This window comes from Ixodes scapularis, unplaced genomic scaffold (assembly GCF_016920785.2).
Source record: "Ixodes scapularis isolate PalLabHiFi unplaced genomic scaffold, ASM1692078v2 PGA_scaffold3__209_contigs__length_174095766, whole genome shotgun sequence".
NCBI classification, from domain to species: domain Eukaryota; kingdom Metazoa; phylum Arthropoda; class Arachnida; order Ixodida; family Ixodidae; genus Ixodes; species Ixodes scapularis.
In genome coordinates, this window is record NW_024609868.1 from 117,316,746 (window position 1) to 117,344,524 (window position 27,779).

General features: G+C 45.0%; 1 protein-coding gene across 1 annotated transcript; it reads right to left on the minus strand.

The window, feature by feature from the left end:
* LOC121837274 (cytochrome P450 3A12-like) lies at positions 1–26,897 on the minus strand. The gene is made up of 4 exons (XM_042292857.1): positions 26,886–26,897; positions 26,066–26,769; positions 1,043–1,238; positions 1–198 (listed from the first exon to the last, which is right to left on the minus strand). The coding sequence occupies exons 1-4, from the start codon at positions 26,895–26,897 to the stop codon at positions 1–3; spliced, it is 1,110 nt and encodes a 369-aa protein (XP_042148791.1).
* Between the last annotated feature and the right edge of the window lie 882 nt (positions 26,898–27,779).

Below are 27,779 nucleotides of genomic sequence, written 5' to 3' on the forward strand. Positions count from 1 at the left end.
CTAATCGCCTTGGAGAGACATGTTGTCGCTCGCAAACGGCTCGACGTCAACGATGAAATCTGGGCGATCATAGAAGGTGGTCGCTTCTTTGATGAAACACTGCTTTGTCATGTCCAGATCCGTGAGCACCAGGTAATGTACCCCGGCCTTGTAGAAGCCAAAGACCTTTCCGTACGTCCTACTCCAACGCTCCATCACCTGTGCGGGATCTAAACCTGTTAATCTGTGACCCGTGACGCAATCTAATCAGCGCGTCATATCTTTCTAATGAATATGTTCTATGCTGCACTCTTAAAATAGCATGCAGGAGCGCAACAGTTTATCGGCATTCAGGATACAAGAATTGAATTCTTCACCATATTCCTTAGATCTTTTTTTTTTCAACTTGAAAGCATAAATTAGCAGCATAACGCAGTTTCAATCGTACTAAAATAATTGGAGCATTTTTTTAGAATTGTTTGGTGACAACTTACATACTTCACTTTCATTATATATTAATAGCGCCCAGACGCAAGTGGTACTTTCTTCCCGAGTGATTATATCGTTTTATTTTATATTTCAAACAAAGAAAGGGCTTACGATTGTCCTGCCACATCAATCACAGGAGTTTGTGACAACGCATAGAATCCCAGAAAAATGGAATGCTATAGTCCCCCTTATCCCATCCTCTCCTATACGCTGAAGCCTCAAGCTGATCAAACACCACAATGTTGAGCACGTCAGTGCACTGGGGGGTCGAATAAACCATAATGAAAACGAGCGTTTTTTTTTTTTTTCAAACTTCGATAAGGAACACTGTTGAAAGAAACTAGAAACTCGCACACGTTATAAAGATAGACGTCAAGCTTTTCAGAAAGACAAGCAATGAAAGTCAATATGCATTCACAACCAATTTTGCTCCAACATCTAGTTTCATGCAAGGTTCAGTTTACCTGGCAAAGCAGGGTACCGCGTCTCTAAGCACACACTCATCCCAGTATTGCTGGTACTTCCCTCTGTATCGCATACTGAAGTGGGTAAAGACATTATCTGGAAAGCCCACCTCGAGTCGATCCTTTTTGAGTTGCATCCATTTCCCCCATATGAGATCGGGTTTGGGTCCTGGAATTGCGTGTCTGCTGAACAGTGTGTGCTTTCTCCCTTTGTCCAGAATCCAAACACAGATTGTGGCCAACATTATCGCCAGCCCTGTCACTGCTAACTTCAGCGGCGAAGTATTTGATAGTGACATCTGCAGTCTGCAAAATGTCATGGCAGCACTCATAAATAAACATATTAATTTTCTTTTATACAAATCGTTTTATGTCTTGTAGCGGTTTTGAGTTGCTAGATATTTTTATGTCAATATTAGCAACATAGTAACGAAGCTTGGAGCTGTCTCTAGCATCAGTTCAAGTGACAATCAGTACCAGCGCACAATTTAATTTCACGAATTTAGCTTTTAGAAATTCAATGTGGTCCTTTCAACAAGTAAGCCTGCCAGCATGAAGCTAACTGAAAAAGGAAACTTTTAGACGCACGGTATCATTGTAAATTTATATTTCACGCATGGGAACATATTACAGTTTTGTTAAATCGCGTGACCTATCGATAACCGCAAAATGGTACTCAAACAAACAATGTGCAAAACCCACCAGTAATTTATACTAGCTCAATAGTTCAACTACGGCATCGCGAGAGACATCGTTACTTTCGAGTCACTTTCTCAAATTAAAGATTAACACGTTTTTCTGGTTTATTGTTACAGCAATGCATGAGTGCCATATTTCAAGAATAATGTCCATGCAGAAACTGAACTTTAATAAAGTTATCTTTTTACGGTTTTACCTAAATGCCACAAAACAAAATGCAAAGAATTCACACACACAAAAAAAAATTCATGTGGCTTGCCGCCTAGAAATACGAAAGAATTGAAGTGTAACGTTTTCTAAGCCTTGGGAAGAAAAAGTAATGAGTAACGAAACTCCATCACCCATTACTGAAAATAAGTACGTTACCCGTTACCCTTTTTTTAAAAAGTAACTAGTACATTACACAGAATGGTTAATTTCCACCAGCTCGCCTGCGCACTCACTACAATATCATTGATATATTTAATATCGCTGGTTATTTATCATTCACCGAATCTCAACACAGGAGGTCTATATACGTTTATAACGCGCGATGCCAAAGCAAACTAAGCTGTTTAAGCTTTTTTCTTCTTTTTTTCTGGGGGGGGGGGCGGATTTGTTACTTCTTTTGGCGATGCTGAGCCTGAGTATCTAAGCAGTGACGTAACTAGAAACCCATATTTGTTCCCCAGATTCCTCGACACCATCAAACACGGTGTTTAAAAAAAGTATCCCAGATTCTAGAAATAACTCTTCGTTACGCACGCACCAACGGGATGTCTACGAATAAGCCCGCATCTTCCCTAACCAGAAGCAAGCAGTGCGCGTGCGCAGAAACCAGATCATCTCGAGGTAAAACACCCGCGCACGCGACGTACCGAAAGCAGCGCCACCACAGAGGTTTGACGTCAGAGCCGCTCGTTGGTCTATAAGCGTATCATGTCTATAAGATTGCAAATTTAGTCCTTTGCTGTGGGCAGTTCACATCCGGTCTACTCAGAAAAAAAATTTAAGACAAGCTCAAGAAGTGGCTCCGTCACCATGTCAACTTCAATTGGGCTGACCTTCCATGTTACCGCTGCTGCATGACACGGAGGTGGTTCCTATCTGAAGTAGAGCTCCTCTATTGGTCCCTCTTTCCCAGCTTACCATCCTCTGACTAGCATACGTATACTATATCAGTTTCACCTTAGGTTCGAGCCACGGTGGAAGAAGAAAGGGTTTCTGAACAGCACCGCCTCGCCACGAAGCAAGGATCTCGAAGCCTCACCCAATTTTTTGACAAACGTCATGTGATGGCGCGGCATGACAGGGACTTAAAGAACAGTCTTTATTCGCGCACGCGTTTTCAAGGCCACGAAGCGTGCGACCGCAAGTGCGCGCGGAGTAACAAGCAGACAGTGCCCCGACGGGAGATGTGCCTGAGCCCGAATGGAATTTTACCTCCCTTTCTGGCTATGCTTCGATACTTCTTCCTTCCACCGTGGTTCGAGCACAGCCGCACATGCGAGTCGATGAGGCCAATCAAGCAGAGTCAAACCTGCAAAGTCACGACGTTCGTCCTCCCTCTCCACGTGTGCTATCACTGGCTAATCCAACCATGCAGAATGCATAAGCCGTCACCTTGATATCTTCAAATCGGTGCGACCGTGTTTGTAGGTCTTCTAGCCGTTGGCTTCATTCAAACTTGTAGTAAAACGAAATGCACTACTGGCAGTAACGCACCATGGTTATGGACCTTGCTGCACTTATTATGAAACAAAAATGATACTTCCACCTATAGTTACGACAGAGTGATGTAATACATTTTTAGCCGAGAACAAGGAGGGGTTCAAGGTGGTGATCACCCTAAAGGCGAATTTGGCAAAACCATAGACGGGCTCTTAGTTTTTTGTCGAAATACACAAGAATCTAAATTCGACTGAATATCAGTTTTATCTTATGCTGTTTCGGGAATATAGTGGTAATAATAATCCCTATTTTCATTGGCTCAAGAGAACTGATCAACCGAAGAAATGCAACGGCCCGTACCATGGAGGCCCGCGGGGTAGCGTCTAGTGAGGCTTATTATACAACGATATCTAAAAGTTGACGACGACAGGATCTTCTGGTCATTGCAAAAACGGTTGCTAAAATCTCGGAGTTTTAGTGAAAGTATATGTGGCCAGCCTGCGAGCCGAGGAAACTTTGCGTGCTGTTGGATCGATGTCCCACATTTTGAGGACCTAGCAGCCTAATGACGTTAGAACCTTAACTATGAATTCTTATTTAATGCGGAATAAAGTGGATTCTTCAATGAGAGTAAAAGATACTCGCTGACAAAAAACAAATGCTTTGTTGAATGGGTCAAACATGATACTGCTATTCCCAGAGTGTGGTTCGCTCAATCGCAAGAACGCAATCATCAACCAAGGTTGACCCTTGGTTACCTGTTTTGTTCTAAATGTACTATAATACAAAAGATGTAAAGAAAGTTCAAAGGTACAGATATCCTTTCCGTGGTTAATGTTGCTCTTTTACTTCTCACCAATTTTAAAAGGTGGGGGCTGCGAACAATTCTGGGTATCATTCCACACTAAAACAGGGGAAACCAACAACATTCAGATATGTTTTATTTCATACATTTCTTGTTCTCGTGGAGACAAAGACTCCGACCTAAACTGCGTATCTTACGTGCTCATGCATTGTTTCCTCCAGGAGATGCACAATTATTTGTGACAGCTAGTGCATAGCAGTATCATTGTAAATTTATATTTCACGCATGGGAACATATCACAGTTTTGTTAAATCGCGTAACCTATCGATAACCGCAAAATGGTACTCAAACAAACAATGTGCAAAACCCACCAGTAATTTATACTAGCTCAATAGTTCAACTACGGCATCGCGAGAGACATCGTTACTTTCGAGTCACTTTCTCAAATTAAAGATTAACACGTTTTTCTGGTTTATTGTTACAGCAATGCATGAGTGCCATATTTCAAGAATAATGTCCATGCAGAAACTGAACTTTAATAAAGTTATCTTTTTACATTTTTACCTAAATGCCACAAAACAAAATGCAAAGAATTCACACACACAAAAAAAAAAAAATTCATGTGGCTTGCCGCCTAGAAATACGAAAGAATTGAAGTGTAACGTTTTCTAAGCCTTGGGAAGAAAAAGTAATGAGTAACGAAACTCCATCACCCATTACTGAAAATAAGTACGTTACCCGTTACCCTTTTTTTAAAAAGTAACTAGTACATTACACATTACCCTACAAAAGTAACGCATTATCATTAAAGCCGTTACTTCTAACTCGTTACTGCCAGTACCGCGTATTAACTCCAAGTCCTGCCATACGAACTAACAGGACTTTACATACTACCATAATAAATTTCCAATAAACTATACTTCGTTTCAGCTTCGGTCCAGACGCAGCCAAAGCTACAAGCGCGAGCTCCGGGCTTTCAGCATCCCTGCCAAGCACACGCGCTCGTGCAGTGCAAGCACTGTTCTGGGCCACATGCTCGCGCTTGTAGCATCGGCTGCGTCTGTACCGAAGCTGAAACGAAGTATAGTTGTAGTCGCATTATTTTCAATATGTGACTATGGTCTTAGTACGTACACCCATGAGCGATATGAAGGTGAACAGCCGTCTTCTTGTTTTTAACGCTCCTGAAAGTTTTCGAACAAGCTCTGTTCCAGAAAAGGCTAGAACGCAAAGTTTAGACCCCATACCACGCACCATTTGAGACGTTGAGAATTAATATAGTTTTAGGGAGCCGTAAAACAGGCGAGAAACCATATAAGGTATTCAACTTCATATTGTCGCGGCGAGTGTACTTAATGCTCTCTAAGTCGTAATCTTTCTTTATAAAGTGTAATAATTATTTATATATCGTGTAAACTATTCCGTGTTCTCATTTATTTGTTTTAACCTTTTTGAGGTATATCCTGAGCCTTACGTGCTTGGACTTTTAGATTATTTTAAGGTGTACTCTATGTTCGCGTTTTAGTGTTTTTCTAGTGGGTTCCAAACTTGCAGTATTGGTGCGTATTGTATATCGTGAAACATGATACACAGCTAAAAAAAAGAAAGCTATAACAGGGATTCAATCCCAGTGAGTTGAAACTGGGTATATTCCCAATCTCTGCAAAGAAATCATTTTTGAGTTCAAACTTCATGGCTGCCTATATTATGATGACTTTCCATCTACTACGCGAAGAGATGCTTTCATTCCGCGTACTGTGTGAAAACAAAACCCTTGAACGCGGGGGCACGACATTGCGTACGACACAATTTACATACCCATCCCAGGTAGCACGCCAGAGGAATGCCCAACTTGGGCAAAGGTCTGGCAAACATAAGGGCCCAACTTTGGCGCAGTTCGGTTTTTGCACCATGGCATTCATCAGTGCCAAAGTACGGTGCCTAACTATAGCCTAAGTTGGGCGATCCTATGGCATGCCAAAGTTTGGCTCTTCTCCGGTACGCCAGAGGAGTGCCAAAGTTGGTGCCATACTTGAGCCATAACTGCCATAGTAAATCCTAATCTGGGAATTCGGGGCATGCCAAGGTTTGGCATTTCTCTGGTCTGCCAGAGGAGCGCCAAAGTTGGTGCCATACTTCAGCCAGAACTGCCAGAGCAACGCCTAATTTCGGTATTTGGGACGTGCCAAGGTTTGGCGTTTCTCTGGTCCGCCAGAGGAGCGCCAAAGTTGGTGCCATACTTCAGCCATAGCTGCCAGAGCAACGCCTAATTTCGGTATTTGGGACGTGCCAAAGTTTGGCTTTTCTCGGGTCCGCCACAAGATTGCCGAAGTAGTGCAATACTAGAGCTATAACTGCCACAGCAATGCCCAATTTGGGTATTTTGGACATGCCAAAGTTTGGCGTTGCTCTGGTCCGCCAGAGGAGCGCTAAAGTTGGTGTCCGATTTGAGCCATAACTGCCATAATAAAACCAAAACTGGGAATTCGGGGCATGCCAAGGTTTGGCGCTTCTCTGGTCCGCCAGAGGAGCGCCAAAGTTGGTGCCATACTTCAGCCATAACTGCCAGAGCAACGCCTAATTTCGGTATTTGGGACGTGCCAAGGTTTGGCGTTTCTCTGGTCCGCCAGAGGAGCGCCAAAGTTGGTGCCATACTTCAGCCATAGCTGCCGGAGCAACGCCTCATTTCGGTATTTGGGACGTGCTAAGGTTTGGCGTTTCTCTGGTGCGCCAGAGGAGCGCCAAAGTTGGTGCCATACTTCAGCCATAGCTGCCAGAACAACGCCTCATTTCGGTATTTGGGACGTGCTAAGGTTTGGCGTTTCTCTGGTGCGCCAGAGGAGCGCCAAAGTTGATGCAATAATTCAGCCATAACTGCCAGAGCAACGCGTAATTTGGGTATTTCGGACACGCCAAAATTTGGCGTTTCTCTGATACGCCACAGGAGTGCCGAAGTGTACCATACTTGAGCCATAACTACCAAAGCAACGCCTAATTTCGGTATTTCAGCCTCGCCGAGTTTGGCTTTTCTCTGGTCCGCCACAGTTGTGCCAAAGTAAGTGCCAGACTTGAGCCATAACTGCCGCAGTAAATGTTAATTTGTCGATTCGGGGCATGCCGAAGTTTGGCTCTTTTCTGGCTACCCACTGAAGTGCCAAATAAGTGCCAAAAGTGGCAAAGAAAGCCGAGAGGCCAGCCCAAGTTTCGAATATCTCTGGTGTGTCACAGAAGTGCTCTTTTACGCGTCCCAGGAGAGAAATAAAATAAATAAGCGTTGGAAGCACGATAGTAAGATGTCATCACCTCCGTTCCCAAGCAGCACGGCAATACTTTGCAGTATCGTGCCAGTGCCGGCCGAAAGTCGGTTACAATATCGCTCAACTGTCCAGTTTTGCACCACCGTTTGATACCCGGCAGGTACTGCCGTACAGCTGTTTCGCCCCGGCCTAGCGTTCGCGTAATATTGTGCGAAAACTCTACGATGCGTCTGCTTCGTATTGGCCGAACGTCGTGCAAGTATGTGTACGTTACATGTCATTTGTTGCATATCCAATCACTTATACGGACAAACAAATTTTTTCGATCGCTCCCAGAAGTTTATTAAACAACTATCATTACACACAGTGTATTCTCAACATATTTACAAAGGTCACACTTCTCTGTAAAACGAAAAGCAAATTATAAAATACAATTAACACTGTCCTCATGCCAAGCAAAACTCATCACACGTAAAACCGCGGAGAATGAAAGGAAAGCAGGGCGACTATCAGAATCATGCTTGCAGTGCACTTACTAATAAAAGAGCGATATCATGTAATCCTTGATAGATGCATAATCCAACTCAGGCACCCCACAAACACATTCGAGGAAGAAGGTTGCGCACATTCAACTGACGTCTCGTCGTCGGCGAAGAGCAGTTTTTGTCGAAGCGTGTCCAACAAACACATCACAAGTATTCCACGAACTCCGGTGCAAAAAATGACTGTTACCGAAAAATTGGCATGGACGTATTCCGAACGCTTACGACGAAAAAACACGGCCACGTTTGCAACGCACGAAAGCAACAGAACACTGAAGAGCCCAGTTCGAAAACCGGACCTACGTGGCCTGCTTATTTCTATAACTAGGCAAACGGCGAAAACGACAGCCCCAGAGATCCCATCAGCGTGACAGAAAACGTCACGTGACAAATTTTCGTCCAAACTTTTTTGTCCTACGCGTCCTATGTAGAGAGGTCACGCTGAGTAACGCGTTTCGCTTCATCCTTTTGATTTGCTTAAAGCGGCTGTCGCGCTCGCTGACAGCCACACGAAGACGCAAAAGCAGGTGGGGAGGATTTGCAAAAGGCGAGGTCGAAGGGGCATCAACAACGCATAAAAGGAAAGGCGGTTTCTGCCGGTGACCTTGTCGCCTTGCCTAGTCTGTCAGCGTTCGGCTTCCATTAAAGGGGTTATGAAACGCTTTTCCAACTTTTTCCTGTTTCGCTTTCCTCCTAAACTCATAAATCGCGCATTCCACCAAACAGTTGAAGAAGACGAAAAGGGGGAGTCCCCTCTTGCTCGCACTCCCGTTTGTGTAATCCCGGACACATCCATTCTCCCCCTAGAAGATTAGCCCGTCGCTCAAAATTCAGACAAAAGTCGCTTTCCCCACCCCGTTCATTCCGAAGCTGACAGTGCTGTTGAAGCTACGTGCTCGTTGGGCCAGCCACACTTGCCACGTGAGCGTGGCAAATGTGGCTGCAGAGAATGAAGTCAGGTGATGAAAGGGAGGCGGCTGATTGGTCCGGCAAGCGTGTAGCTTCCACCACAATGTCAGCTTAGGGCTGAAGGGAATAAGTGAGGTCCGGTTGCGTGTGACCTCAGTTTGGACCCGATAACGCGCTTTTGGGACCGCGGTTGTATCACAGTGAAAAGGCAGAGAGGTTGCGAAGGGGAGGAGGTACGAAATAGTCCGCTCTGTTTTCAAATTTTCGCACTGAAAGTCAGGCTTTTGACTTTCTACCTTTTTCTTTTGGTCCACTGAACGATGTGCTATTAGTAAAATCCCAATCTAAAATGATTTATCCCAACCCAAAAATCGTTTCATGGGCCCTTTAAGGGCCTAAGAAAGATAATCTCCTTTCTTGAGAGCGAAATGGACGGGGTGGTTATGTTTTCCGGGCTTGTCGCCATCCGATAGGCCTCAATTATTTCTCTCCCCATTTGCTCGCAGTGGCCTCCCATGGCTGTCGTGCCGGTGAAATTAGGAGCGCAAAAATACTCCACAAGCCGGGCGAAGACGTGATAAATGTAATAACAAAAACGGCTTGACATCACAAAAATAACAATTTAATTAAACGTTTCGCCTCCCATGCGGGAGGCATCTTCAGTAGAGCGCAGAGCGAGTGAGAGTCGCACAAAAAAGTTCGGTTATTTAGGCATAAAGATTGTGTACACGTCCGGCAGGGGGCCACGGTTCTTGTTTACCAGCGATGAATCACTTCCGCGTTTGTCGTTCTGGATGAACCAAGATTCCAGCAGCTTCCTCGGTTCCCACCTTTTATCCGCCTCCACGGTGGATGCCTTGTCAATGTCAAATTGGTGTCCTGACATCCATGCGTGGTCGACGAGTTCGGACATGAAGCGGGAGGCGGTCCCGTGCGTGTTCTTTTAGTCTTGTTTTTCTTTTTCGTCTCGTCGCTCCAATGTAGGAAGCGTCATATTCCTTGCACTGTACCTGGTAAATCACGACCCTTTCTGCCTCTGGCAGGGTCGGATCTTTTGGCTTGGAGATAACATTGGCGATTGTTCTGTAGGGTTTGTATACAGTTCGTACCCCCAACGGCCCAAGGCCGCGTCCCAATGCCTCCGAAACCCTTAACGTAACGTGTTCGTTCGGCTCGATCCAGGCGCCGATGGGACATTTGTTTGTTGGTCAACAAGAACGCATTGGTCTTAATGAGTTGAAGTCAGACAGCTCCATCATGATTTTAAAGGCCGACAAAGGAAAAAGAACCGTTGTGCTTGATAGGGATGACTACATGAAGAAGATGTATGAAGTTATAAACGACAGTCACTATTTCGTGAGGCTATCAAGAGATCCCGCTGCTAAGTCCGAAAGAGAGTTAGTTGACCACCTTCGAGAGCTGAAAAAGAAAGGACGCATCAGTGACGACCTATACCGTCGTCTCTTCTCCTTTGACGCCGCGACACCCAAGATGTATGAACTCCCCAAAATTCACAAACCGGGTCCCCCTACGCCCGATTGTATCGTTTATTAGTTAATCCACTTACAGCCTTTCCAAATATCTGGTTATGATTCTGAGCCCTCTTACAAGAAAAAATGAGTTTAGCCTCCGGAATTCCCATGACTTTGTTGAACTTATACGCGCTCAGACCCTGCTACCGCACGAGGCTATGGTATCCTTTGATGTGATTTCATTATTTACGAATGTCCCCAACGCCCTGGCGGTTGATGTCGCCCGTGACCGGTTGTTGGCAGACCAGTCGTTGTCCACTCGCACAACCCTCCTTGTTGAAGACGTTATACTCCTTTTGCGTTTTTGTCTGAACCAGTGTAATCTTAGTTTTAATGGGGACATATATCATCAGGTCAGCGGATGCCCTATGGGGAGTTCAGTTTCCGTCACCGTCTCGAATCTCGTCATGGAATATGTTGAGGAAAGGTAATGTCTGGCATTGATTTCCCCGTGAAGTTCTACCGTCGTTATGTCGATGACACTTTTGTAATGGTTAACAGAGAGAACGTAACTGATTTTCACCGCAATTCGAATAGTGTCCACCCCTCAATTTAGTTCACCTGCGAACATGAAACCGATAGTACCTTGCCGTGTTTAGATGTACGTGTCCATAGAACTAGTGAACCTTTTTTTAAGATGGAGACATCCGTATATCGTAAACCATGTGACAGACAAAACTTTCTTGACTACCACTCTCATCACCGTACTCAACACAAAAGCTCAGTTGTAAGATCGTTACTTCATCGTTCAGAAACTGTTCCATCTAAGTCAACACTTAGCATTCAAGAACTTAGCCATGTGCGGGAGGCTTTGAAAAAACGGGGTGTAGGCCCGTTTGTCATGTGCGCATTCGTCATGGGCCAACTGGTAATAGGCCCGTTCGTCACAGCGGAACATTCGTCATAGGGGAATTTGTCCCTAGGAACGTTTGTCACTGTGCGAACCGGATATTTGAATTTGCCCAACATATAATCACCTGGCTGTGCATGCAATAAAGATTAGTACGGTATATTTAATTTTTCTAAAATGAGGGAACATCAAAACAAGTCATCTTTGTACTTAGAAAACAACAAATTTATTGAGCGAAATAAAAAAAAAAATTAAAAAGCGGTATCCCGAGCTGCCACCCTTAGGGTTTCTTGACGATTGCGACCATTGTAACGGCTCACAATGATTTGAAGACGCCGGTTGCTGTCGTCGTGCTTCTTGGACACCCTCGAATATGTCGTGCCGCCCTCTGCTTGAGCCAGCTTCATCTCTATTAAGGATAAAAAGAAAAAAGAACACACACTCGTTGAGAAAGCTTTTTGAGTGGGCACCGTACTGAATTTTTGAGCCACAAATGTAAAAATGTGCTACAGAAAACGTCCAAGTTCTCAGAAAATTAGGTGAGTTCTTACGTGCAGTCCCCGGAGCCACGCTTCGATGCTGTTGTTCGTCCTTGTTGGCCTTTCTGTTAGTTTTGATTCTCTGACTGACCAAACCAGAGGAGGGGAGGGGGCCGACGACAAGCCGTTTCGACGGGGTCTCCCGATATAAGTCCTCGAAGTAGTCCGCCACGAGTGAGGCATCGGTGGGGAAAACCTCGAGAATTTCCTTGAAGGCCTCGGGAATGTCGGCGATTGGCAAGAAGGCCAATGCTGGATCCATTCCATTTCAAAATCAACAAGAAATAAAGTAACAAATTGGCTTACCTGAGGACAACAATAAGACATAAATAGAATGTCGCATACCAGAACAGCAACATCTGAATTGTAGCGACTCTGGTGACCACTGGAGCACACCTTCCTATACACCGACTGGGATAAGTGAAAAAAGCATCCCTGTATCGTTGATGGCCGCTATCTTGAAGTCCGTGTAAGCCACCTCAAGGCAGTTACCCCCCCCCCCCCCATGTGACTCAGAACGACGTCGAAAAACCTTAAAACGAGCGAACATATTTTGAAGTGTTTGAACACATATCCAATAATAGGACCACCGAGCGTTTCGTTTTATACGTTTATCAGAGCTCTTGAATGCTCACCTTTTGTAGGTAGCTTCAGATTTGTGGGGCAGCAAGCCGTAAACCACTGGCTTTACCACTGATATTGTAGTGAGTGCGCAGGCGAGCTGGTGGAAATTAACCATTCTGATGTTAGCCTGAGACTGAGGCAGGAAAAGAGGAAGTTTCAAAGTAGAAGAAAAAGGAACAGTCGAGGATACGTCTCTAACACAGCTAAAGACAAGTTTATTCGGTCACCCTCTTATATACACTCCACAATCTTCACCACAGAACCTTCGCGACCTCCATATCCTCGACTGTTCCTTTTTCTTCTACTTTGAAACTTCCTCTTTTCCTGCCTCAGTCTCAGGCTAACATCAGAATGGCTTTACCACGCCGTTGACTCTGGCATGCTCAGTGTACAGTGAGTAGAACTGTGCCGGGGTCACTTTAAAGGTCCCGTCCGCGAACCACGTAGTCGCCTGAGCCAGACAGCTCAAGTTGCGCTCGGTAGAAAAGATCAGGATTCTTTCGCCGTCACCCTCTCCGCTATCGTGGAGGAGAAAGGAGTCTCCTTTGGCAGTGGTCTGCATGAAGGTAAAACAGGCATTATTATCATAATATGTCGCGCACTGTGATTTTCCGCTGCAATACACTTTACTTTGAACTCTGTGGGCATTCGATCGTATGTCGGCTCTGCAAGATGATACGCTGTACTCGAAATTCGCCCGCTGCCTTTGCTTGCGGATGGTGCGCCGAAGTGTTGGCGGTGCGGGAATCTGCAAAGCAGTGTCGTCACTGACACAGGCAACCACAGCCTTCTGGCTGTGGTTGCCTGTGTATTGCTGTGGTATTTGGTGTGGTGCTAGGCGGCCTTCCACTGGAATAAAGGACATTAGTGACCTTGTTTTGGGAATATAAGATCAGGAACAGATTTTGGTACATACCAGCTTTTTTCTTCATCTGATGACGAACCCAAGCACGTTTATCTTGGTGTTGTCAAATGCATGCGTATGGTCTCCTGAATGAGAGATTACACGAGTCTTGGCGTGATTGGTGACTATTTTAGTTTTACAAACTCCTCTTCGCCGGCAGGCCCAATACAACGTAGTTTTGTAAACCTTAATGCAAGTGTAGGAATGTCCTTCGTGAAGAGGCATATCGCCACCTCTTTTAGTAGTAACTACCTCCATTTAGAAATCGAGAGTGATATTTTTATAATCGGAGGGCAACCGGCATAATAAGCCCTGAAACGGGGCACAAAAAAAAAAAAAAAGAATCGCGTTCGGTGGGCTTTTTCCTATTGTGAACTTTATGTTCTCGAAGTTCTTTTGTAAGAAAGGTGACCCCGATAAGACAACATGCAGGCTAAAGGCTGCATGCTGCCTTAACTTGGGGTCATTGGGACATGCTTTTGTTTCCCGTAGTCAACCTCACTGGCCTTGTACGGATTTAATTAAGTGGCCCCCTTTCGTAACTTTCCTAAGAAAACAAGATAGAAAAAAAAAACGTTTAACAATCTTGAACTCATTGTGTGGCGAACTGCCAGCGGACGAATCACCCTATGACCAATGTTCCGCTGTGACGAACGGGCCTGTTACCAGTTGCACTATGACGAATCGACATGTGACGAATGGGCCGTATCCCGAAAAAACGTAACTACCCCGACTGGTTTGTCAATCGCGTTAAGAAACAAATGTCCCATCGGCGCCCGGATCGAGCCGAACGAACACGTGACGTCGTGTGCATCCCGGAGGCATTAGGACGCGCCCTTAGGCCGTTGGGGGTACGAAAGAACAATTGTCAATGTTATCTCCATGCCAAAAGACCTGACCCCGCCAGAGGCAGAAAGGGGCGTGATCTACCAGGTGCACTGCAAGGAATGTGACGCTTCCTACATTGGAGAGACGGGACGAAAAAGAATAACAAGACTAAAAGAACACGCACGGGATGTCGCCAATTCCACGAACGCCACCCGCTTCAAGTCCGAACTCGTCGACCACGCATGGACGTGAGGACACCAATTTGACTTTGTCAAGGCATCGACCTTGGCGAGAGATATACACCAACTCATGTTTACAAACAAACCGGAGCGCCCCTAGCGGACGCCACCGGCGCCGCGCATGCGCGGTGGATGGTGGGCAAGAAGCCCGCCGTCGCCCATAAACAAACCATTGAATTGCGTTGTTGTCGGCGTCGGTTGGAGTCCCCGTGCTCTTTTTCGCGTTGGAATTGTTGATTCTACATCCTCCTAACAATGTCCGACTACTTGTGCGGCTTCAGCAAAACTAACGAGGCAAAACTTTGCGTGAATAATGTGACGTGCGGCGATTCATTTCACGTGGACGCCGCAGAATGGGCGCTAAAACCTGACTCCCACGATGAGATTCTGCACGCTGTTTTCAGACGCGATGTTGCTCGGACCGCAAAAGCGTGGACCGTAGCTGAGGTGGTGGACGTCGATACTGAAAACCGCAAGTAGAATCGGGCATTACAAGTCGGTGGTGGCCACTGGTAACAATGATCAACATCTTCTTGTATCTGTTTACACTTAGCCTACTTACCCCAACCAACCTTCAAAAGTGTTTTGAGGCCTGCGCTTAGTTCTTTCACAACGTTTGGTTTACGGGACGCTGTCATTTGAGCGAGCTGACGACAAAAATCAGCCAAGTTTAAAAGAGCAGACGACAGTTCGAACGGATGCGCAATGGAGTACGGGCAAGAAGCACAGCGTCCCGCGTCAACAAACCATTCGAATGTCACGTTGGCGGCGTTTGTGTGAGTCTGCATACTCTTTTTCGGGTTGGAATTGTCGATTCTGCGTCATCATCGCAATGTCTTTCTTACCACTTTAATCGCCTGAGCGAAATTATGAATTCTCGTTACGCCACTAAACTTTCCGTAAATAATTTGACGTGCGGCGATTCATTCGCGTGAACGCCGCAGAATGCACGCCAAAACCATGATGAGATTCTTCTAGCTATTTTCGGACGCGACGTCGCTCGTGCTGCAAAAGTGTAGAAGGTAGCGGCGATGATCGACATCGATATTGAAAATCGGAAGCGGGAACAGACCAAGCGTAACAAGTCGGTGATGGCCACCGGTACCAATGATCAACATCTTGTATCTACTGTTTACATCGAGCCTACTTAAGTCTTTTGAGGCCTGCAATTACTTCTTATAGCAATTAACGGGTCAACGTTTGGTCTACGGGCCGCTTTTGTTTGAACGAGCAGACGACAAAGAGCAGACAAGTTTGAAAAAGCAGACGAAAGTTCGAACGATCAGGCGGCCGTGTGAATTCGAAGACTCACTGAACCCGTGGGTGGTCCGGACAACTTGGCGGTTTTCTCGTTCATGTGGAACAAAGCAAATACATCTGGCGACCACAAAGTGTTGCCCGCACACGCAATCGTAGTTTGACTGCGTCTGGTTTGCCCTTTTCACGGCTACTATTCACGTTCTCGGACGAACGGAGGGGGCAGAAACACATGAAAACTGATCTTCAAACCTTTCCAGGCTCTCTTGGTACAACCCCCGTCGCAGTATTTTGACGAGAAGGCAGGTTTTTTGTCTCGTATCTTCGAAAGGAACACAGGAATGCATGTCTGGCACGGTGACTTCTGCCCACCGCCCCAGACCGGAAGTGCGTCCGGCGCGCCACCACCGCGGCGTGACGTAGGAGAGTTGAGTTGGTGTATAAGGTGGGGACCGAGGAAGCTGCTGGAATCTTGGTTCATCCAGAATGACAAATGCGGAAGTGATTCATCGCTGGTAAACAAGAACCGTGGCCCCCTGCCGGACGTGTACACAAACTTTATGCCTAAATAGCCGAACTTTTTTGTGCGACTCTCACTCGCTCTGTGCTCTACTGAAGATGCCTCCCGCATTGGAGGCGCAACGTTTAATTAAATTGTTATTTTTGTTATGTCAAGCCGTTTTTGTTATTACATAAATTAGGAGCGCAACCGGGACATTTTCTCCCGTGAATGACTATCGGGTGCTTTGAGTCCGAAGCAGCTCTTTCGGCGTCCATTTGATGTTCTCGGAGTTGGTCGTTGAGGCATCGCCCCGTTTGCCCGATGTACCTGGTCCCGCAGGACAGGGGGATCGCGTACACTTCCTTCGGTTCCTCTCCTTCCGCCAAGATTTCTCTTTCCGGTACTCCCACGGAGCGGGCGGGTTTTGAGGTTGAAGCCGAAAATAAAGTTCGCTCTTTCCACTTTTTTTTGCGTTTCCTCCTCTCCTGCCCTCCTTTCCTCACTTCACCGCCCTCCCCCGAGGGGCCAACACGGAGAATGGATTAGGAGACGCCTCCGTTAATCCGGCATAACCCGCCGTAGAGGGGGCGTGCTGCTTGACTAAAAATTATCTCGCTGCACAAAAAAAAAAAAAAAAAAAAAAAAAAAAAAAAAAAAAAAAAACGTCGCGGGCAGCGATTTAATGCGCTTTGCCGGATGCGTAATGCTTCGTCCGCCTTGAACAAGCTGGTATGCATTGGACTAACATTTTTCGAAGCGCGGCAGGTTTAGCGTAGGTGCTATCATAATGGTCCAGCAAGACTTCCCTGTCCGCCACAAGCAAGCCAATAATTCAAGGACATAACGACGGCAGCGTATTCAAACAGTGTAAAATAAAATGTATATAATATTTATAAGAACACCATCGTCTTCACTGCTTGGCTTTCAAATTTTTAGCGCCGCAAATAATCGTAATCAAAATATTTTTATAATTGAAGACCCCTCGTCGTGCATCGAACCCAAAATTACGCTTACGTGAAACATGATTCGGCGCGGGAGCAACTCGAGTCACCGTAATTTTTTTTTTTTTTAACGTGGATTTTGTTTTTTAATTTTACTGAGGTACCACTGGCAGAACACGAATCGCATACTTGGAAGGATCTGAAAACTCATATAGCTGGTTGAGTGAATGCAATACTATCGCATTCGTTGAAGCTCGATTTGTTGATTCGAACTTCAACAAATCACACTCACCCATTCTCCCTATTTCTGTTTACCCAGTCATAGTCGTTCCCTCACGATGCAATACGAGTACAAGTAACGGCAGTTTATGCAATGTTGACGATACACAGCCGTGATCGCACGGTTTTTAGAAGCGCTATAGAACGAGCACAAGCGTCGAATTTCGGTACTCTGATTGATTTCTGTCTTCCCGCCGTGACACCACACGAGAAAAGCGATTTCGTTCTGTCTGTGAAACTAGGAACAAAGAAAACAAGATATAATCCCGTAATAAAACAACGCGAAATGGATCTCTGCAGCCAATACCCAACCGTTCGCGAGGTGACTGGGCAAAAGCATATATTACCTCCGTGCCTTTACCCTGTGCGCACCGAGAGAGAGAGTCATACAAACTCCTTTGCGCTATTATCAACACGATTGCGTTTGCAAGCCGGTAGTTTGACTCGGCTGGGATTCGTCCCTTCTGACTTTCATAGCTCTCTATGAAACCAGAAAGGTAGATACTTTTCTCCATTGGGTTGGTTTGCCCGGGGCCTTCAGTTATTTACGGCCAAAATCACACTAGAGGCGCTTCAGCAATGTTTACTCTGGTCGACACACGTGCTCCTTAAAGATGCCTGTCGTCAACTCTTTCCCAAAAGATACTTGAAGAGCCAATCTTAGAGGCCGACGGATAACGAGGCCTTAGACCTCAAAGAAATTATAACAGAAATTTGGCGTCGTCATTCCCAAACTGGTTGCCGGACGAAATCCAGGGTTGGTAACAGTAACATAAGATACGTACGGCAGAATTCCCTGCCATAAATAAAATGATTTGGCTAACGCCAATGTAACGCGAAATAGGTGCAAAGAGTTTTGCGATAGGAAGCGTAAACCGAAAAAAAGGAAAAAAAAATAAAGAAAGAAAGAAAGAAAGACCGAAGAAAAGGAGAAATTAGAAAAAAATTCTCTGGTGACTTGGCCAAAAAAAATTCTGTTCATGTGATTTTTCTTGCCACGTGACCAAACAAAAAAAAAACGAAAAAAAAAATAACACGAGAAAAAAAACCACCCCCTGCCCGGTTTCGAAGCTAGGCCCTCTTGATCGTGAAACTAGCGCGCTATCCGTTGCGCCAACATAACTTTTAGCAACGGTGAGGGTGCAGGCTAGCTGGTGTAAATTGAGCATTGTTGTAACCCGAGACTGGGGATACGGACAAGGGACAAAACACAGAACGACAGGGACGAAGTCTCAAACTTCGTCCCTGTCGTTCTGTGTTTTGTCCCTTGTCCGTATCCCCAGTCTCGGGTTACAACTATGCTCAATAACTTTTTTTTTTATTTCTTTATTGCAGCCAACATAACTTTTTTTTTCTTTCTTTATTGCAAGTTGCGCCAACATAACTTTGCCAGTAATGCTCACGCATTCCCACATCATAGGCGAAAGCTTAGGTGCCTTCGCAGTTTTTCATGCATGTGTTATTTTTATTTGTGGCAAGGGTTCACGTCCAGAATGGTTTTAGAGTTTTCGACCAAAACGAGTTTTCTTCATCCGAGTCACCTTCTAGAACCAGTAGACCGCACTGGGTCGTCCGGCTAATCAAGCAGCTATTTTCAAATTCTCTGGCGTGCCCGTCCTCGGATCCGAGGTCGCCGTTTGACAAGCTTAACTTTCTTCCACCTGGCCGGAACCACCACGGCCAGCTTTGTTCCGTCCCCACTCCCTCTCGAGAGGATGGCCTCGCCCCGAGGTAATCCCATTCTCTAAACCTCCTTTCATCCAACGCTTGACCTGTCCCTCCCCGTCCCCCAGCTTCGGGAGAGAAGGTTCTTCTCTGCAGAACGTCCCGTTTGTACAGCGGCTTTAAAGTTCAGAGATTGTCCTGTCTTTATCGTCCCTTTTGTGTCTCCACTTTTTAATGTTTAAAAAGTATCAACACGCTAAAATAGGACAATTTCCGGGATTTCATTTTCATCCCCCAAGTGTGATGCGGGAACCGCGCCATAGAGCCACGGTCGTTTCCGCACTTTGTTATCGCTAGGATTTGACAGTGCTCAATCACAATGCAAGACACGCACAGAGCCACGCTCGCTTTTGCAATGCGCCGCATAAAGGAATGTCCAAACAGGACACGACTCTGACAAATCGTGAAAATTGAAGCGGGCTTGAAGCGGGCGCGTCCGCTTCAATTTTCACGATTTGTAGGAGTCGTGCGTTTTGTAGTGTCCAGTTTGGACACCCCTTAATAATGATATATCTTGTTGAGACGTGCGCACATCCGTCTTGCGCAGTGTTAGCTCAATGGCAGCACTTTCTGTAAAGGCGGATTCACACCGGGGATAGCAGTCGCGCGATCCAGCTAAATCGCATCGCAAAAAAAAAAAGAAGAAAAAAAGTAATTAGTTGGTCAATTTGGCGTGCGCGATGAGCGAGTCCAATGCCTTCGTTGGCGAATCGCGTCTCAAAAACTCTCGCTCCGAACGCCGTTGGTTGGCTCGGCCTCTCCGCGACTAGAGTGCATCGCAAAACGTCGGGTCAGCAAGCGACTGCTCAAAACCCGTCACTTTTTGCCCGCGATGGTCGCTTTTGCGATGAAAGTTATGGCGCGACTAGATCGCATCGCCGGTGTGAACGCGCCATAATGTCGAACCAGTCTCACGGCGCGTCCCGATATTGGCTTGTGTACCTACGCGCGAGTAAAACATCTGGCACAATTTGCGTTTGCAAAGCCTGCTCCAGCCGCGTCAAAACATTCAGCCAACCTTTGGACTGCAGAAATCAAGAGACAACCAAAATAAGATAAAGTTGCCAGCCGAATAAAACTTGATTTCTATTTAATTAAGATGAAGACCACCCGCGTACATCAAATACCTCATCAGCCGAACTCCAAGGCAGTAAGCCTAGTTCTGGCACTTGTTTAGCACCTTTGGCCCGTTGCTGCCAGATCACAGCCAAACTATCGCGAAGCGAAGCCTAACTTGGGCACTCGCTTGGCGACTTAGGCCCAAAGATGCCAGATCTCAACCGAACTACAAGGTAGTAAGCCTAACTCTGGCACATTTGTGGCGATTTTGGCCCGAATGTGCTAGGTGACAGCCGAACTGTCAAAAAGTGAAGCCTAACTTTGGCATTAGTTTGGCGATTTTGGCCCGAAAATGCCAAAGCTCTGCCGAACTACAAGGTAGTAAGCCTAACTCTGGCACACCTGTGGCGATTTTGGCCCGAATGTGCCTGGTGACAGCCGAACTGTCAAAAAGTGAAGCCTAACTTTGGCATTAGTTTGGCGATTTTGGCCCAAAAATGCCAAAGCTCTGCCGAACTACAAGGTAGTAAGCCTAACTCTGGCACATCTGTGGCGATTTTGGCCCGAATGTGCCAGGTGATAGCCGAACTATCAAAAAGTGAAGCCTAACTTTGGCATTAGTTAGGCGATTTTGGCCCAAAAATGCCAAAGATCTGCCGAACTAACGGGCAGTAACCCTAAATTTGGCATTTGTTAGGCGATTTAGGCCCGAAGATGCCAGATAATAACCGAACTACCCTGGAGCGAAGCCTAAGTTTGGCACTTGTTTGGCGAATTAGGGCCAAGATACCCAGACTGTTGCCAAGGGAGGTCAGGTTTGGCACTACTTTGGCTTCTTCGGGCTTTTTAATGCCCTAAACTGCCAGACGCAAGCCAAGTTTTGGCCCAGAACTCGGTGCTGCCTGGGATGATTCTTCTAGAGCTGCTTTCGCTTACCTTCGGCCTGACAGAATTTGGTCATATCCCCAAGCATCTGAAACTACCGGTCCTACAAGCGAGCCATCAAGCTCAAGCGCCCACCCCAACGTAGGCCTTGCTGAAGGGGGAGCCGGACACTCACCGTGGCTGGCAACCTGGATCCACAACACTGTACTACAGAGACTCTGGGCACGCGCTATATAAGCAACCGCTTCACGCGTACCCAGCGGTGCACGACATCGCGAATGACACAATGAACTCACCCAGGCTTCTGGTACACGTCAGTTACCTCAACCATGCTGCTTCCCATAGAAGCAGTGAATATCGTTTAACTGTGGTGTCGTGCCCCTACGACTTAAAAAGTCGCGGTTGTCTGAATCTCCGTCGCGAAACGTGTGCCTATGTTCTTTTAACACAAGTACCTTTTATGTTGTCTTATGATATTGAGTAGAATCCGGGTCCCGTTACTGACATAGAAAATGTTGTTGCTATTGTGCAGCGAATTGAATAAGGTCAATGGAATATCCCAGCAGAAATAGTCTGTAAAAGAAAGCCAAATGATAACAGGTAATGCTATCAAAGAACTTCAGACAACACTCACTGCACTGGAAAAGAAAACACCAGAAGCAAAGAATGCGGAATAACACCGAAAATGAGATTGCTGAATTTCAAGCACCCAGCGAACAAGCAAGAAATCGATTACGTAGAAATAATTTGCTCTACATGGGAATCAAGGACTCCCATGACGAAACTTGTGCGCAATCAGAAACTAGGCTGATATATTTTTGTTCACAGATTTAGAACTTTGACTTTTTAACGAATAACAGAGCGGGCGCATCGTTTGGGCAGGTCAGTTTTGGGTAAAAATTGCCCCATCATTGTTCAACTTAGTCTATTTAAAGATAAAGAGTCAATTTTAGTCTGTGAACGCAAATTAAAAAGGAACTACCTTCGCAATTCGTGAAGATTTCTCGGCAGCAACGAAATTCGCACGCAACACACTACTTCTATTTGTCAAACAAAAAAAAAAAGTCCCTTTAAGCCGCATCTTGACAAGCTCTACATGGGCAAGTCATGCAATGTCTACGATACCGCCTCGGATTCTACCGTTGAAACCAGCAGCTAGCCAGGTTATTCCCGAAGAACCAATGATGTCCTTATTACAAAGAATAAGCCTGATAAGCTGCTTCAGCCTTCTATTATCTTCACTAAATTATGTAGCGTCATGCTAAAACGTACGGACCTTTATAGCCTCATTGATGATTGTACAGCTGACATTGTCATCCTCCCAGAAAGGTGGCTAACAGATAATGTGCATTGCAGTAAAATATTTCCTCCTCACATGAACTTATAATATTTATCGTCGTGATCGACACTCGCGGAGGGGAGGCGGCGTTTTGGTTGCTACAAAAAATAACATATCATGCAACTGCGCCAGTCATAACAGTTTCATTGAACCAATATAAGTTTTCATCAGATCCCTAACTTCCGAAGTAATCATTGGGGTTTATTATAGGCCACCGGACAGCAGCGAGGGTTTAGTTGGTGATCTATGAGATGCCCTTGATAAACTTAGAAGCGGACATCATAAAGCACCGTTCTTCCTTTTTGGCGACTTCAACTACCTAGATATCAACTGGACCTCACTCACAGTCACGGGGAAAACTGCCGCAAATGAATTTAAAACTTTCCTTGATTGGACACTTGACTTCACCCTCACTGAAGTCATTAACCAACCAAGTAGACTCGGCAACAAACTCGATCTCCCATTCTCAACCACCCCCGAGCATATTCAAAATGTTATTCATTTGTTGGCATTAAGTGATCGCAAATCTTAAACATTACTCTGTCACTTCCAGTCCACAGAAATATGACCACGCAAAAATCTATCAAAGATTATAAAAAAGGAAACTTTATTAACGTTGAACTTCACGCCTATCACAGAGAGTTCAATGGACACCTTACTTCCAGAACTGATGAAGAAAACTGGAACCTATTTCAACATAAGCTGACCGAACTCATTGATCGGTCAGCTTATGGGAATCATTGCTGGTTTATCAAGACTCTCAAAGCTCTAAGTAACGAAACGAAACGCATTTGCAACAAAGAAAAAAGCGCTGGCCTCATTCAAGGCTAAAAAGCAAACAGAAAATTCTCAAAGGAATAAAAACAAATTAAACATGCTAAACTTCTTTTTTTTTTTTTTTGGTCCGAAGACGTCTTATCTATTTTTCGCACGAATCCAACCCGATGTTGGCAGCTTCTGTCACCAAACTTCTATTTTCGATCACTAAAGTTCGACAGAATTAAGGATCCTATGTATGATGGGGTCTGCGAAACAGCCCTAAACAACTTTTTTTAATTGAAAATCACGACAAAATTCCCTCTTCTCTCACATTGCCAACCAACATCATGCCACCTGCAACAATATCACCCGCTGAAATAAGTTCCCTTATCGACAAACTAAAACTATCATCGTATGCAAGGGCAGATAATATTAACTCCAACATTCTTAAGAGCAGTGATATAATTACCAGTTTAGATCTCAGCTTAATTATTTCTCAATCTCTATCCACTTGCCGTAATCAAAAAGTTCGGAAAATTGAGAAGATAGTCTCCGTCCATAAAAAGTGTAGCCGGTCACTCGCATCTAATTACCGTACAATTTCTTTAACTGGTGCTCCATCAAAACTTTTGGAACATATACTCGGCTCCAGCATAGTGAATCACCTTAACTCGATTAGTTCCTTTTACCCTCATCAACATGGCTTTCTAAAAAAGTTTTCTTGCAAAACACAACTTGCTAAATTTACTCGCGACTTTTATGTTAACATGAATAACATTTATCAAACGAATTTCATATTCCTGAATTTTTCCGAGACCTTCGATTCAGTGCCACATAATTCTCTTCTCTCTAAGCTTTCGGTGCTTGACCTTGAACCAGGCCATCACCTCCTGGATTTATGATTTTCTGTTTCCTGATTACAGCTCACACTAACTAATATTCATAAATCACCCCCTGCAAACGTAACTTCAGGTTTTCCCAGGGTGCAGGAATTTCTCCACTTTTATTTCTTATATACATAATCGACCTTCCGCATGGCATCAATTAAGAAATCAGACTCTTCGCCGAAGGTTGCGTCATTTACCATCCGTTCTCAAATCCCCCCATCATCTTATTCTAAAAACGGTCTGACACGAATTGGCACATGGTGCGATAAATGGCTTAAGCCTGTTAACCAAGAGAAAAGCAAATTTTTATATTTCATACGGAAAACAAACCTACAGTTATTTATCCATACTTTAAGCGGTGTTGTGATCGGCACTGCATCATTTTATAAGTACGTTGGTGTTCATTTAGTTCAATCACCCTCATGGATTCAACATGTCGACGTTGTTACTAGTTGAAGCATCACGCACCCTCGGATACTTGAAATGCACTCTGAAATCAGTACCCTCTCACCTGAGAAAAGTGGCTTACATAAGATTTGTACGTCCAAAGCTAGAATATGAAATATCATCTGGCATCCTTCACAAGTCAACCTCACTGATAACCTTGAAGCAAACTCACACCCTGCAGCTCGACCTATTATATCAACATATTACTACGACGTCAGTGTAAAAACAACTTGAACAACCCCCAGAACTTCTGTTATTATTTGACCACAGACTAAGCTCTCGAATGTGCCTAAACATTTACCAAAAAAACGCAGGTCCATATGACACACTTCTTTGACCACCAGATAAGATATCATCTAGCCCAAATCACAGACACTGCATCAAATGAATAACAGGAAAAACACTTGCCTTTCATAACTGATTTTCTCCCCAAGCTATAATCATCTGGGACTCCCTCCCCGAGAAAACAGTACTTATTTCGAACTAATCCAATTTCCGCCAGTCATTCACCTTGCACCTCTGCTAACCACCACTGTCCTACCAGATTGTCACTATATGCGCGTTTTATCACTATTGTTTCTACTTTTTTTTTGTTCGCTCACATCCCCCTTAATTAATGCACCGTCGGGCCCTTAAGGAGAAATAACTGAACTGAAAATAAAAGAGAAACCTAGCCCTATTTGGGTACAAGTTGTGTAGACAGCCTGCCGCCCGTAAATGTATGGCAAGCTAACGTCCACCCTAAATATCGAACCTTTTTTTTTTGCTTATTTGAACTTCTCAACAAGGAATTTAATGAGCACTGCTTCTCTAACACTGGCTTTTTTCTAAATGCTTGCGCGTTGCGAAATGGCCCTCGACAATACTAACACTAATATGCCAAAATGAGTGCATTCTTATTCCTGCAGCATTGGTACTAATGACAACGATACAAAAAGCAAATGCAAATACAGAATGTTTCATTGTGCAAAATGAGCTAATGTATTGAGCAACGTATGTTTCAATGTATTATTACTTATGGTGGAGCTAAAATTAAGTTTTATCGATGCAATTTTTTTACAATATACTAAGATAGGACGTGAGTGGAAACCAGATTGATTAGTGTAGCTAAATGAATACTTCGTAAGGGCACTTCGTTTATATGTCACATATCTGACCTGCATCCTTCACAGCGTCATAGACGTTGAAGATCACAAATTCTTACAGTGCGTCTTGTTGTGAACTGTTTTTGTTTTCATATTGTACACAGGGTGCTTCTGTCTGGTTTTGTTAATTGTGTTTTTATGCTATCCTAATGCTGTAAACCATCCTGCTAGAATCTCCTTGTGAGATTGTAAGTATTTCCCCCCCCCCCCCCCGTGCATGATGCACAACAAGCAACTCAACTCAATCCATTGCATTGGCTGCACTCTGCGCAAAACTTAGTGTATCCCAATATTACCTTGGGTGAAGCCTGACCTTAATTGCGTACTTAGGATTTATGATAGAAACAGGCACAGTCAATTCAAGATTTTCTTTCTCATTTCCGCAGGGAGAGATCCGGTATTTTCTGATTATCTTGCACAGCGCAGTCTTTAACTCGAGGAGGGCAAACCGCATTCCTATACACATTCTCGGCCCCAGGCCGAACGGAATGAAAGCCGCTGGATGATGTGGTGGTGCATCCGGATCAAACCTTTCAGGATCAAACTTGAAAGGGTCGGGCCATAGCTCGGCGTCGTGATGAATGTGCCACACCGGGACCATTATATTGACGCCCTTAGGAAAGAACTGACCCAAGATCGTCGTGTCGGCCCTGCAAGCCCTCGAGAGGAGCAGCACGACAGGTGGGTACAGACGCAGACATTCTTGTACCACCATGTCCAGACGCTGGAGTCGCATCAGTCTTTCATAGTCCAGGCGCTCGTTTGGAGATGCGGCAACGAGCTCGGCGTGGAGAGTCTCTTGTTCGTCGGGGTGTTGAGAAAGAAGGTGCATGATGAACCCCAGTGAGGTGGCAGTGGTCTCGAATCCCGCAATGAGCAGAATGAAGCTATTGGCGAGGAGCTTATCGTCACTTATCACGAACCCTCCGTCACATTCTGTCTTGTCCGCGTCGACTGTATCGGAGCCTTTGCCGGCCTGGGCGTCGAGTAAGAGTTGGAGCATGTCGATCGGGCGGTGCTTTGTGTCGCGTCGGCGGAGTTCGACGACGTGCCTCAGGTTGTTGATGATGGCGAATGTGTCTTCCGCGTGCTTCGTGTGCGGATAAACCCACTCTGCGAGATTACGCAGAAATGGAAAAGCCACGAAGGTATTTGTGACTGGTGTCTCTGCATTGTCGAAAATATGTCGAAGTTGCAAGACGACGGGATCGTCCGGGTTCTTTTGGCAGTCCACCTGGTAGCAAGAGAAATAGACAGGGAATTAACGAAGGAATCGCATCAATTCACACCCACTATTTTTCGTTAAAAACCACTAGCGAGATATATTCAATAAGCGCTAGTTATCACGACCATAACCGCCATTATGTACACGTGCTTGTTACTTTGTGTTCTCCGAGCAACACAAACAATTTTTGAATTAGCTTTTCTTATTTGTTTATTGTTTGTAGAAGGTCCTGTGTTGGATTTTCTAGCGTATATCTCTCATGCGTTGGTTTTTCTGTGAAATCACTCTAACAAAATGAGAGAAACCTGAAAAGGTTAATGCATGCACAGTTGAAACCTTGCCAGCCTGCCAGGGAACATTGTTCTGCATTTCAAGTTTGGCGTTTTTTGTTTTAACTCCCAATAATATTCATCACTGGAATTTATGCTTCAATTGTCATATTTATACTTGCACAAGTAAGATAACTTACACAAGGTTTGAACTGTGCATTCTGAAGGAACGAGGAAGAGGGCACTCATTAAGTAATCTGCGTCACAAAATAACGGATTATCAAACGAACTTCTGTATAAGAAATAATTACTGCACCATCTAAAACACTCCAATTACAGCTATGTGTACATTCGCTATTCACTACGTTACCAAAGCATAAGTTATACGCTGAAGTCTTGCGAAGTGCCTCGCTGGAAAAAAAAAAAAGTTAATGACATTCGAAAATTGTCCTCAGGGCATATATTTTAGGCTAATGACACCCGCCCCCTTTCTAGGATTACACCTTTGAAATAAAAGTGTAATTGGCATGTAGAACACGAGAGGCCACGGCCAAGCCAAATGCTAAGATTGTTTTGAATTGTGTTTTATCTGTGAACACAGTGTGTGGCTTCAGCAAATTCGCAATTAAAAGAAATTAGCACAAAAATATTACCGCCCTTCCTTGGGCGAGTCTACAACATGAAACGCTCCGAGCTCCCACACACGCGCCAAGAGCTAATTTTGGCTGGGCCACGGCCTCATTATCTGTG

Coding starts and splice junctions, on each gene's coding strand:
- LOC121837274 (XM_042292857.1), bottom strand. Junction 1,239..26,065: donor TTCAAGTTTGATCCTGAAAG/GTTTGATCCGGA, acceptor GACATTTTGCAG/ACTGCAGATGTCACTATCAA. Junction 199..1,042: donor TCAAAAAGGATCGACTCGAG/GTGGGCTTTCCA, acceptor GATCCCGCACAG/GTGATGGAGCGTTGGAGTAG.